A 13,899-nucleotide genomic window follows, 5' to 3' on the forward strand; every position below is an offset into this window, starting at 1 on the left:
AGCAGACTAGATCATTCAGAAAATAGAATCTCAGATGTAGAGGAGAAAATGGCTGGCCTAGAAAAATCCACCATGAAGGCTGAGAAAATGGCACAAAAATTTGAGAATAATATGCGAGAAGTACTGGATACCATCAAACGTCCAAATATCCGGATAATTGGCATTCCAGAAGGTGAGGAAACCCATAAGGGCATTGATAATCTATTCCAGGAAATCCTGCAAGAAAACTTTCCAAACCTAGAGAGGCATTCAAAGATCCAGTCCCAGGAAATACAACGGACCCCAAATAGAATCAACCCTAGAAGATCTTCTCCAAGACACATTATAGCCAGGTTGACCAAAACTGCAGACAAAGACAAGATACTAAGATTAGCAAGAGAAAAACATCAAGTTACCTACAAAGGACATCCCATCAGGCTAACAGCAGATCTCTCATCAGAAACAATAAAAGCGAGGAGAGAATGGGAAAATATATTCCAAGTGTTAAGAGAGAAGCAGTTTCAGCCAAGAATACTGTATCCGGCAAGATTATCTTTCAGGTGGGAAGAAAAGACAAGAACATTCTCAGATAAACAAAACCTGAAAGAATTTACCAGCACCAGACCAGACCTCCAAGAAGTTCTCAAGGATGTGCTGTATCAGGAAAACTAAACGCAGATACATGGAAATAAGAGTCCAAAAACTGAGAAAGTAGCTAACTTAATCATAGGGACAAGTCTGGAGTTGAATACTATATCCCAGAATTTAATCAGGAAAATTGAACCAGAACAGAAGATAAAAGTATATGAGACTGATAGGTTCATGCACCTACCATTTGAACAGAATCCTAACCTGTTTCCGGGCTTTAAGCAAAGTTCCTTGGCGGTTCTTTGATTTAAGTTAAAACTGGTTTTCTTAGTAGTAACGAGGGAACTCACCTTTGAAAGTAGTCAGGTTATGTAGGAAATTGTGTGATCAATGCAATGTGGGTGGGAAGGGAATGGAGGACAATTTTGGACACTAGAGGTGGTGTGAGAGGAGGGTGGGAAGGGACAGAGGGTCAGAAAGAGGGGTGGAATTAATTCTAGCAACTAGAAGTGGAAATTTATATTTTTTGTAATGTGCATGATTGAGTCACTATGCAGTGTGTACTGGATGGGAGATCGCATTTTGTGTGCTGTGATGATGCCTAGAGAAGGAATGTAAATTGAGTTACAAAAAAGAGTTTCAGGAAAACAAAATATATCTATTCAATGACTGCAGTAGGATATGTAGCCCCAGTTAGGTGCTACTTTATAGGATGTGTAAAGTTAGACTTGTGCTCATGGAAATGTGTGTGTCACATGTGTTTGCTAGGAGGGTATTCGGATTGACTAGGGTCTTTGGTGATTCAATAAAATGTGGGGGGGAAATGGTATAGAAAGCAAACATAGATAACAGAGACAGTGTGGGAGGAGAACAGGAGGTGGCAGAGGGTAAAAGATAGGGAACCAAGGATGGGGAGGAAAAGCAAAACATACAGAAAACAAGAAATGGGAGATCATTTGCTAAGAATAACATATTTTTGATGTGCTTGATTGAGACAATATACAGTGTACTCTAGATGGAAAATCTCATTTTGTATGCTGTAATGATGTACAGTGAATGAATGCAAATAAATAAATAGAAGACTGCCAAAGTCTCTCTTCTATTGTGTTTAGTAATGTGATCAAAGGAAAAGTATTCTCTTCAGCTGTACAAAGGAAAGTATCTCCTTCTTCGCAGGTGGTTCAGTGAAAGGGAGGATCCCAGAGAGTCTTAAAATACTAGAATATCACAGGACTGTAATTCTAGACCTATCTAACCAGTCAGGGATGGAGTAGATGAGGGGAATAAGGACCAAACAAGTGGGAAGAAAATAATAAGGAAAATAAAGAAAAAGTTGCGAGCCGGGGACAGTCCTCGCAGTTCCTGGCCCAGGGGTCGAGAGATGGGAGTGGGGTGTCTGTAGGGCTGAGGGCCTTCCTGGCTGATAGAGGGGTTTCTGGCTTGGGGGTCCTGGGACTGGAGCTTCGCGGGACAGTCCTCCCTCGCAGTTCATGGCCCAGGGGTCGAGAGATGGGAGTCAATAAATAATTATTTTAAAGTGGAATAGACTTATCTAATAGTCAACAAGTTCTAACTTTATATAATTGCTGTCTGATTTCTTAAGACTTTTGAAAACTTTATGCTGCATATACAAATACAAGCAACATATAACTTTAAGAATACTAATTAGCATTGCTTTTCTCACATTAGCCCAGTTTTATATTGCTTTGTTGAAGTTACAGAAGAAATAGTTGGGTAAGAAGAAAATTAGTTGTGTCAAGTGTCACCTTTAGTTAGTTCTTGAGCAGGTTTACCAGGTTAAGGCTTAAGCTACGTACATTTTAAAATCAGATTTTGAGCAGTCATTATTATACAGAATGATATTTAGTAGATTTTTTTATCTTGTAGAATTTCTATTCCATTTATGTTCTTACTTGAATAATGGGCTGCATGGTTTAAATATAATGACATCCCATTTTGTGTCTCTGGCAAGAAGCCCTATCTGACTTCAAACTTACACAAATAGACAGAGCTCCTTTTTATTATTTACTGTAAAAGAATTTGGAAAGTATTTCATAAAATTAATAGCCACATTATAAAAAAACAATAACGACATTGACTATATTCTTAAAAACAAGAGAATATTCTGTAATTAGAAATACTAAGAATGTAAGTTCAAAAGGTCACTTTTTAAAAAACCTTTTGCCATTCATCTGCTTATAATGTTTTCTCTGAACTTGTATCAGTCATTAAAATTAGGTATTTGTCAAGATTGTATTACTTTTGTGAAAGGCTACTTCCAAGACTTCTACTTCTATAAAACTGTCTAGTCTTTTAATCTAAGCACTAGAAAAATACACAAAAGAACAAAAATTAAAATATAAAATAAGCACAATAATTTACTCTGTGATAAACATCCATGTCAACATTTCATACCCAAGAATTGTAATTAATATTTATTGAATGTTTACCATATGCCAGATACTGCGTTTGCATGCATTACCTCTTATAATTTAATACACATAGAAATTCAGTATGTACTCTTTTATGTGGGCACTGAATATTGAATAAGTTACCCAATTTGCTCACTTTGCCCAAATATGTGGTAAATGAAGATGCATTGTACCTATGTCTTGTTGCAGAACCCAGACTGCTAATCATGTCATCTCTCTATGCTGGCTCTCTGTCTTGAGTTACATATCCTGGCTCTCTGTCTTCAGTGCAGAAAATAAAAATTTGTAGGTAAGTAAGGTAAACTTTACCTGATAGAAAATACAGAATCTAAAAATCAATCAGATTATTAGTTTTTAAGATCTCTACTTTTATGCTGTGCTTTTTGAGTATGCTAGACAGTTAAGCATTTGTTCTCTAGCAACTATACAGACTGAGAGATCTGTAAGCATTTTGAAGAAAACAGTAACCTGAAGTGTTTCTTCTATGGTTTTTTCTAGTAACTTATGGCTTTATGTTTTATGTTAATTTTTGTATATGGTGAGAGGTCAAAGTTTTATTCTTCTGCATTTGGATCTTATATTCCCAGAACCATTTGTTGAAAAGACTGTCTTTTCCCCACTGAATAATCTTGGGACCTTTGTCAGAATTGGTTAGCAGATGTTTATGGATTTATTTCTGGGTTCTCTATTCTGATTTACTTGTCCATGTGTCTGTTTTTATGCCAGTATCCTGCAGTTTCGGTTGTTGTAGCTTTGTAATATATTTTAAAATTGGGTAGTGATGCCTCTAACATTCTTTTTTTCACTGAATTCCTTTGGTTATTCATGATCTTTTGAGATTCCATAAAAATTGAAGTAACATCACCAAAAATAAAATAAGATTACACCAAACTACAAAACTTCTGCACAGCAAAGGAGAAAGAAGACAATCTAATAGTGGGAAAAATAATTATAAACTATATATTCAATAAGAGATGAATAGCCAGACTACATAAAGAACACAAACAACTCATCAAAATAATAACCCAATTAAAAAAACTCTGTCTAAAAAGATAATTTTTGGAGGAATACAAATCATTATCCAAAAAAGAATATGAAATATTTTCAATACCACCATTGCAAGGAAAATGTGAATCAAAATTATCTCATTACAGGTAGAGTGGCTATTATCAAAAGCACAAAGAGTATCAAGTACTGGCAAGGCTGTAGAGAAAGGGGAAATCTCTTTCACTGTGGTTGGGAATGTAAATTAACATACCCACAATAGAAAACAGAATAGAGTTCTTCAAAATCTTAAAATGGAACTACCTTACTATCCATTAATCCCTCTACTGGCAATATAGCCAAGAGATAGGAAATCAATATGACAGAGAGATATCTGTACTTCAATGCTTACTGCAGCACTATTCACCATAGCTTAGATGTGAAATCAACCTAAATGCCTCACAACTGGTGGATGGATAAAAATATATACACAATGAAATACTTTTCAGTCATAAAAATGGAGGAATCCCAGTCATTCAAGACAAAATAAATGAACATGGAGGAGAGAATGCTAACAAAGTAAGCCAGGCTTGGAAAGACAAATACCGTATATCTTCTATTAACAAATACTATGTGTTCTCACTCTTAAGCAAAAGTGAAAATACTTCATTGCATAGATATAGAGGGTCTAATTATAGATACCAGATGCTAGAAATGGGGTTTGGGGGGCTAGGGAGGATGGGGAGAATGGTTACCAGATAAACCAGCACATATGAACAAGTGAAAAAGCTCATAGAATCATATAGCACAGGCACAGTAGAGTGACGAATGTTGGTAACATTTTAACATATATTTTCAAATAATGTGCAAAGTAATAAAGTAATAATAAGTGCTAGAGATTGTAAATATGTTTGTCTCCTTGATCTGATTATTACACACTGTATACATGCTTTGAAAGACCATACTACACCCCACAAGGATGTACAATTATTATATGTAAATCATAAATTACAGTAAAAATTATTTTCAAAATAATAATAATATATTATTTAAATGGGAACATTTTATTATGTTACATCTCAACAGGTAGATAAACACTGGAAGAGAATCTGGTAGAATTGGATTCATAGGACTCCAGGCTTTTCTCAGCTCTAAATAAATTAGTTGTTTTACCAGACAACTCACTTATCTTTTGTGTGTCTCAGTTTGCCAATTTGTACGTCAAGGAGGCTTGAGAAATCATAAAATCCTTTTTGTTCCCAAACACTTGCAATTTTGCAAATACTTGACTGCATTATAGATTGATACTTCTTGTGTCTGATTTTCTAAAGACCTCTCTTCTACCTTCCCAGAATACAGTGGTATTTACCAAAAATGAAGTTAAAGGTCTCTCATAATGCTAAATTGGACTCATAACTATTGCTAACTCACATGAAGACAATTTTATATTTCAAGACTACACCTGAGAAGAGTAAAGTATAAGCTTACATTAAATTAGACTTGGGATTTCAGATATGTGCCAACCCAGGTGCAAAACAAAGGGTGGTGATATGATACATCTATAAGACAAATTTCTTCCAGGCTATAATTCTATAAAATGAAAATTCCCAAACATTTCCAACTATAGATTTTTTAAACATGTAGCAAGTAAAATAAAAATTTCCTTGTTAATATCTTATTCATAATATTAAACAATGCTAAAAATGAAAATGTGTCATTAAATTTTGGTCATTTATTTAAATCCAAGTTGCTATAGGTGAGTTGGAAATCTATAGCCTACAGTTTTAAAAAAAGCAAAAAAATTCTATTGTGTGCAAACATTTTATTCTCTAACGAAGATATTCTAAATGTTGTTAGAAAGGTAAATAGTATTGATACAGAAAAATATAAGTTATTATAGTTACACATATGGGAAACACCTAACTTATTGCTTATTCTTTAATCCCAATCTATTCATTCCTCTTTCAGAAATCTTAGTCTAATATGATTTGGAAATATTAGCATTATCCTTAGTAGACATCAAATTTTTTATTATTTTATTTTAATTGAATTTAGTTTATACATTCAATCACTATACATCACTACAGCTTATAAACTGAATTTACCCAACATGAATACATTGATTTTAATATTAGTTAGTAGTGGTAGTATTCTTAATTTCAGCAGAGAAGTCAAATGGAATGAATTTGTTTAATGTATTTGGTAGGGCCTGTTCCTTCTGATTCATGCAGAGAAATAGTCTGACCATCCACCCTGATGAATGCCTAAGGCCCACATGCAGCCTGCAGACATCAATGCCCACGACAGATCACTGGAGCAGGAAGCCCATTTCCTGTACTTGCCACCTGGCAATGGCTACCCATGTGTGCAGATTCATAATACTCAGGGTTGTTCTCTGGCTGCTACAGCACCAGAGCTGTCCATCATCTCAGATAGCCACTTGTGAAGGCCAAGAACAGAGGCATTAACATTTCTCTAGGTCTTAACCGAAAACTATGAAGCTGGAACCAGCGGATGACATAATGGTTACATCACTGGGCTCCCACAGACTTGACTATGGTTTGAGTCCCAAGCCTCTTGGCGTCAAATTCACACTGGGTGCATGTGTGCGCATGCCCAAAATTCCAAGAAGAGACAGGAGGAGAAGGGATTCTGGGGTAGCAGTCCACCGGTGGATGCTTCCTTAGTTTTTCTCTGTTTTTCTCTATCTTTCTGGCAAGTTCATGCATCCTATAGCAAAAATTTCTCAAGAAAAGAAAAGAAAACTAAGGAGCTAAAGTGCTCCAACTCATTTAGGAGATGAACAAGATGAATTAAGCAAGCCTCACCAAACTGTAACACCATCAGACCCAATGTATTCTCTTCCCCTCCCCCCGCCCCCAAGTTATCCAGTAATTATTCTTCCCTGTTATCTAGATCCACCTATTATGTCCTCTTCAACTGTTCTGGGTTTTTGCTTTTGTTTTCTTTAAAGAAAAACTGGAGAAAAAAATTTGTGTTAAAATATTTGACTGACTTTCATCCAGGGAAAAATCCTACCCTAAAAAGGTTACAGAATAAAAATGAATTTCAGTTGTATTAAAAGCCAAACCATTTATTTTAAATTTTAAAAAACATAGTTAAATATGGAACTGAGGAATATAATAATAATTCTGGGGTATGAAATTGGAGGTAATATCAAGTAACACTTAAAATGCATATTCTAAGAAATAAGACCACTGCATTAGCTTGAATTAAAATAAAAATATCAGTAAAATTACATCTACTGAAAAAATAAATAACATGAAGGCTATCCAGTGGCATGGTGATTCAACAGAGGGATTCCACATGGCCAGCCACATAGTTCAAGTCTTGAATCTAGTGGCTTGGAAAACATGCAGGGCATGTGCATGAACATGCCCAAAATCCGAAAAGGAGAGAGAAATTTAGGAGAATGGGTGGTGACCATCCTCATGAAGGGCTGCTTTCTCACTTACTTCTCTTTTCCTTTTGGTCCTTCTGTCTCTCTGTTGGGAACATATATGCCCTCTGGCAAATTTTTAAAAAATTAAGACTGGTGAAATATTTTGCAATACATACAACAGAGGGTTAATATATAAAATATATTTTCAAAAATCTAAAATTCTATCTTTAAAATTAGAAATAAATAAATAAACAGGCCACCAGGTGGTTAAGGCACTGGAATCCTACATAACCAACTCTGGCTCATGCCCCAAATTTATAGGCTTGAAAATCATTCAGGATGCATGTGTGCATGTTGTCTAAATCCCAAGAAGAAAGTGGAAGAGAAGAGACTGTGATGTGGTCATCCCTTACGGGGTGTGTGTGCGGGGATTTCTCACTTTCCCTCTCTCTGTCTCTCACTCTCTCCTTTCTGGCATGCACACATGCCCTATGGGGTGGGAGAGATTAACACAATAAAAATTTGATGGAAAAAAAGCCTATATATTAATTGACTTCTTCAGTGAATCCTTGATGAATTACATAATTGTTTTCTCATGTTTCTTTTCTATATATGCATATTCTCATATATGGAAGAGTAAAATTAAGATGGGTACAGGGTCACCCCAATAATACAATAGTAAGCATTATGCATTGGGATCTGGATCCCATATGGTCTCCAGTTCTGCTGGCTTGAAAAATACACCAAGTGTGTGTGTATGCATGTAAATCCAGCATTCTGATGGAAAGTGGAGGAGCGGGATTACTTTGTGAGCATGCCCCACTGAGGAAGAGCTCTCTCTTTCTCTCTTATTCTCTTTCTCCCTCTCTTTCCCCCTCTCTTCTGATCTGTACCCTCTAGCAAAAAAAAAAAAAATAATGAACAAGTATTCATTATCAGTTTAATGTTCAATAGTATTACTAAAGCAAAGCAGTTATCATACTGATGTCTGTTGATATTGATACCAGTATTGATAAAACTTCTTAGAACTAATTTTGAAATTAAAGAAAATTTGCAAATTTTTTAATATTTACGGTTTGCATATTTATGACATATATCATACTAACTAGAAAAATTTAAGACATTGATGAATTACTTTGACCTTCAATGTATCTATGTTTTTGTTATGTAAATAGTTAGTAATGTTTCTTTTTACACCATTAAATTCTTTTTGTTTGTTTTTGCTATAGGATCCATGCTCTAGAGAGATAGAGAGAGAGAGAGAGAGAGAGAGAGAGAGAGAGAGAGAAAGTGAGAATCACCCCCAGGAGGGATGGCTATGCTGTAGTCCCTTCTTATCTTTTCTCCTCTCAGGATTTTGGGCATGCACACACACACATGTCTGGTGTGAATTTCAAGCTTCCAAGTATGGGACTCGCATCATGAAGCTGACCATGTGGGATCCAGCACCTTAACATCCACACCACCTGCTGGCCCCGTGATTAAATCTTCTTTATGCACAAGTCACTTACGTGTGAAAGGTAAATAGTTCATTCAGCAGCACAAGTTCTCCATGCCTTTACCTTCCTCTAACCTTTCAAATTCTCTGAGGTCTCAAAGGCCTCTATTTTGATATGTGTACTGCTCTCCTGCTGCTTCTCCTATCCCCACTCCTGCCACAGGCACCATAACACCATGGTCACTTGAGGAAACTTCGAGTTCTATTCCGTTTTCTAATTTAAGCCAGAAAAAAATAAATTTAAAAACTGGGCCAAGAAGCCCCGAGTTGCCTGCCTGGGAAGGGACAAACATGACCACTTAGCTGAGTGATGGCAGCAGAAGCAGGGCAACACAGTGGTTAAAAAGTGACACAGAGAAATGAAGAAAGGTCAGGGATAGTGAGCTAGGTAGTTTTCTGGCACCTGAAAGAACAAAATAGAGGATTTGACATTCTCTGCCTTCAGGACACCCCCACTGCTTTTCACCTTGGTTAACTATTACTTAATCATGAACTCTAAATTCGATTGCTACCTCCTCTGTAAAGTCCCCCCTGATTGTCACAGGAGGGACTAGACACGATTTCTCCTATTTAATTTTACATAAACTTTTATAAAAACAAGTATCTCGGGAACCAGCAGCTAGCGTAATGGTTATGTCGCTGGATTCCCACATAGTCGACCGCAGTTCACGTCCCGGACCCGGTGGCTTAGAACTCACGCTGGGCGCGTGTGCGTGCGTGCCCAAGATCCCGAGAAGAGAATGGAGAAGTGATTGCGGCGTGACCATCCCCCCTGGGGGGTGATTTCTCGCTTTCTGTCTCTCTGTCTCTCTCTGTCTGTCTGGCGAGCTCACGTTTGCATATTTATGACATATATCATACTAACTAGAAAAATTTAAGACATTGATGAATTACTTTGACCTTCAATGTATCTATGTTTTTGTTATGTAAATAGTTAGTAATGTTTCTTTTTACACCATTAAATTCTTTTTGTTTGTTTTTGCTATAGGGTCCATGCTCCTGAGAGATAGAGAGAGAGAGAGAGAGAGAGAGAGAAAGTGAGAATCACCCCCAGGAGGGATGGCTATGCTGTAGTCCCTTCTTATCTTTTCTCCTCTCAGGATTTTGGGCATGCACACACACACATGTCTGGTGTGAATTTCAAGCTTCCAAGTATGGGACTCGCATCATGAAGCTGACCATGTGGGATCCAGCACCTTAACATCCACACCACCTGCTGGCCCCGTGATTAAATCTTCTTTATGCACAAGTCACTTACGTGTGAAAGGTAAATAGTTCATTCAGCAGCACAAGTTCTCCATGCCTTTGCCTTCCTCTAACTTTTCAAATTCTCTGAGGTCTCAAAGGCCTCTATTTTGATATGTGTACTGCTCTCCTGCTGCTTCTCCTATCCCCACTCCTGCCACAGGCACCATAACACCATGGTCACTTGAGGAAACTTCGAGTTCTATTCCGTTTTCTAATTTAAGCCAGAAAAAAATAAATTTAAAAACTGGGCCAAGAAGCCCCGAGTTGCCTGCCTGGGAAGGGACAAACATGACCACTTAGCTGAGTGATGGCAGCAGAAGCAGGGCAACACAGTGGTTAAAAAGTGACACAGAGAAATGAAGAAAGGTCAGGGATAGTGAGCTAGGTAGTTTTCTGGCACCTGAAAGAACAAAATAGAGGATTTGACATTCTCTGCCTTCAGGACACCCCCACTGCTTTTCACCTTGGTTAACTATTACTTAATCATGAACTCTAAATTCGATTGCTACCTCCTCTGTAAAGTCCCCCCTGATTGTCACAGGAGGGACTAGACACGATTTCTCCTATTTAATTTTACATAAACTTTTATAAAAACAAGTATCTCGGGAACCAGCAGCTAGCGTAATGGTTATGTCGCTGGATTCCCACATAGTCGACCGCAGTTCACGTCCTGGACCCGGTGGCTTAGAACTCACGCTGGGCGCGTGTGCGTGCGTGCCCAAGATCCCGAGAAGAGAATGGAGAAGTGATTGCGGCGTGACCATCCCCCCTGGGGGGTGATTTCTCGCTTTCTGTCTCTCTGTCTCTCTCTGTCTGTCTGGCGAGCTCACGCGCCCTATAGCGAAAACCTCTCAAAAAAAAAAAAAAAAAAAAAAAAGCAAGTATCTCATGTTTTGAGTTATCAGCATAAATAAAATCTGATTTTTTTGGTACTTTAACTAATTTTTAAATTTATATTTAATCACTTTATATTTTTAAGTGTACAAAATGGTTATTTCAGCATAAATACAGTGCATATTAATAAAGTCACAGATATTACCATATACATTATAATCAACAGTTAACTTTTCAGTTTTGGGTCTCTTAAATGTTTTGCTTTTTCCTTGATTTCATTCCCTTTACCCCCTATGACTCACCTCCTCCTATCCACCCCCTCCTATACTTCTCTAGTATCTTCAGTTGCCCTCCATAGTGGTCCAGATTCATATTTCTGCAGGCGGGTGCTCAGTGTTTCCAGCACCATTTGCTAAAGAGATTTTCTTTTTCTCACTGGACTGATGGGTGCACTTTGTCAAAGATCAGTTGGCTGTATGTTTTGAGGTCTATTTCTGGGGTCTCTATTCTGCTTGATTGGTCCACATGTCTGTTTCCAAAGATCCAAAAGAAAAGAATCTTCCCAAATACATTTTGTGAAACTTCCACCACACTCATCCCCAAAACAAATAAGGACATAGCAAGAAAGAAAAACTGCAGACCAATATCTCTGCTGGATATAGATGAAAAATTCTCAAGATAGAGCAAATAATATTCAACAACATATAAAAATGATTGTATACCACAACCAATAGGCTTTATTCCAGGTATTTAAGGGTGGCTCAATATTCATGAAACCATAAACATCATCACCATATTAATAGAAAGAAAGATAAAAACCATACAATCATTTTAATCAATGCAGAAAAATAGTTAGATAAAATACAATATCCCTTCATGATTAAGACTCTCAGCAGAATTGGCATAGAAGAGTCATTTCTCGGGACCAGCAGTTAGCGTAATGGCTATGTTGCTGGACTCTCACGTGATCAACCGCGGTTTGCGTCCCGGACCGAAGGCTTAAACTCACGCCGGATGCGCGTGCGTGCATGCCCAGGATCCCGAGAGGAGAATGGAGAAGAAGGAATTGTGGCATGGCCATTCCCCCTGGGGGATGATTTCTCGCTTTCTGACTCTCTGTCTCTGTCTGTCTGGTGAGTGCATGCACCCTATGGCAAAAACCTCTCCAAAAGAAAAAAAAAAAGAGAGAGAGAGAGTCATTTCTCAACACAATAAAAGCCATCTATAAAAAACTCATAGCTAACATACTGGTATAACATCCTGGTATAACACACAGGTAAATCCTATGCTAAAATCTGGTATCAAATAAGGCTGCTCATTTTCTCCACTCCTTTTCAATATAGTGTTGGAATTCTTTGATAATATAATCAGAAAAGAAAATAATATAAATTGCATTCAAATAAGCAGAGAAAGAGGGAAAGAAGAGGTGAAATGATCTCTATTTGCGGATGACATGGTTGTATACATAAAATACCCAAAGGTATTCACCAAAAAAAAAAAAAAAAAAAATCCTGTAAGTAATAAATTAATACTGTAAAGTGACAGGATACAAAATCAATTTACAAAGATTTATAGCATTTCTAAATACAAACAACAAGCAGGTTGAAGTATAACCAAAGAAAGTAATCCCATTTACTGGCCACAAGTATAAGAAACCTAGGAATAAAATGAACCAAAGAAGTCAAAGACTTCTAAAAGGAAAACTATGAAAACCTAAAAAAAAGAAATAAAAAAATAACACAAAGAAGTGGAAGGAAATCATATGTCTCCTGATCAGAAGAATTAATGTAATCAAAATGGCAGTTCTCAAATTAAACTACATATTTAATGCAATCTCAATCAAATTACCAGAGACATTCTTCTTAACAGATCTAGAAAAGAAAATCATAGCGTTTGTCTGGAATCATAAGAGATTCATATTGCCAAAGGAATCCTGTACAAGAGTGGAGTAGGAGGCATCTCATTCCTTGACTGCAAAATACATTATAAAACTGTGATCATCTGAAAAGCATGGTGTTTGCAGAAAATCTAATTTTCTTAGCAAGAGAATTCTGCTGTTGCCCCTAAAGGAGAGTACTTGGTTATAAATTGCTTATTATGGTCTGAGAGGTTCGTAAGTCTAAGAAAGGGGTTTTTGTTTGTTTGTTTTGCTTGTTTGATTTTTTAAGGAAAGATAGTAAACAGGCTACTTTTGTAGTTTTGTTGAGTGGGTTATGCACAAAATAATCTGTGACCATAAAAGTTATTAAAGAAAAGGAAGTGAGAGAATGTGATAAGTAGACAAAGAAAAGTAGAGAAATAAAGGGCCTAGATAATAAAGGAAAAGGTGAAAATTTCAGAAAAGTAATTCCAGATACAGAAAAAGAAAAAGCATTGTACATAAAGTGTTTCCAGAGTTGCTGTTGCTTTGACGGTGATAATAGGATATTAGACGATGATATATTGGTCTATTTTCTAAGTTACCATGAGTGAAATACCAGCTTTCTATGTGGCTCTGATGTAATTAATTCTGTATAGATTGTTCTTTTTTCAGGTGAAAACCAGTTAAATCATACATGTATCTTCCTCCAGACATCTCCTGTAATTCAAATAGAACACATGCTATTTGTTTGATAAGTAGTGATGGAATAAGCAGACAAGAGAATGATCTGAGCCGGCCCAAGACCTGGTGGGAAAGGCTGCTGAATTCTCTTTTTTTGGGTGAGGTTTTTGCTATAGGGCACGTGTCCTCCTCAGAACGACAGAGAGAGACGTAAAAAGCAGCGAGAAATCACACCCCGGGGGGATGGCCACGCCAGAATCCCTTCTCCTCCATTCTCCTCTCGGGATCTTGGGCATGCATGTACATGCGCCCGGTGTGAGTTTAAGCCACCGGGTCCAGGATTCGAACTGTGGATGACTACATGCGAGTCCAACAACATAGCCATTACGCC

At 37.2% G+C, this 13,899-nt stretch overlaps 1 protein-coding gene across 1 annotated transcript; it reads left to right on the forward strand.

Annotated features, from left to right (window-relative positions):
- Positions 1–6,243: 6,243 nt before the first annotated feature.
- On the forward strand, positions 6,244–6,429 carry LOC102502059 (disrupted in renal carcinoma protein 1). The gene is given in 3 exon segments (XM_006172259.1): positions 6,244–6,266; positions 6,268–6,317; positions 6,320–6,429. Coding segments are annotated over 3 exon segments (183 nt in total).
- The last annotated feature ends 7,470 nt before the right edge of the window (positions 6,430–13,899 follow it).

Source organism: Tupaia chinensis, unplaced genomic scaffold (assembly GCF_000334495.1).
Source record: "Tupaia chinensis unplaced genomic scaffold, TupChi_1.0 Scaffold000225_1, whole genome shotgun sequence".
Classification (NCBI taxonomy): Eukaryota; Metazoa; Chordata; class Mammalia; order Scandentia; family Tupaiidae; genus Tupaia; species Tupaia belangeri.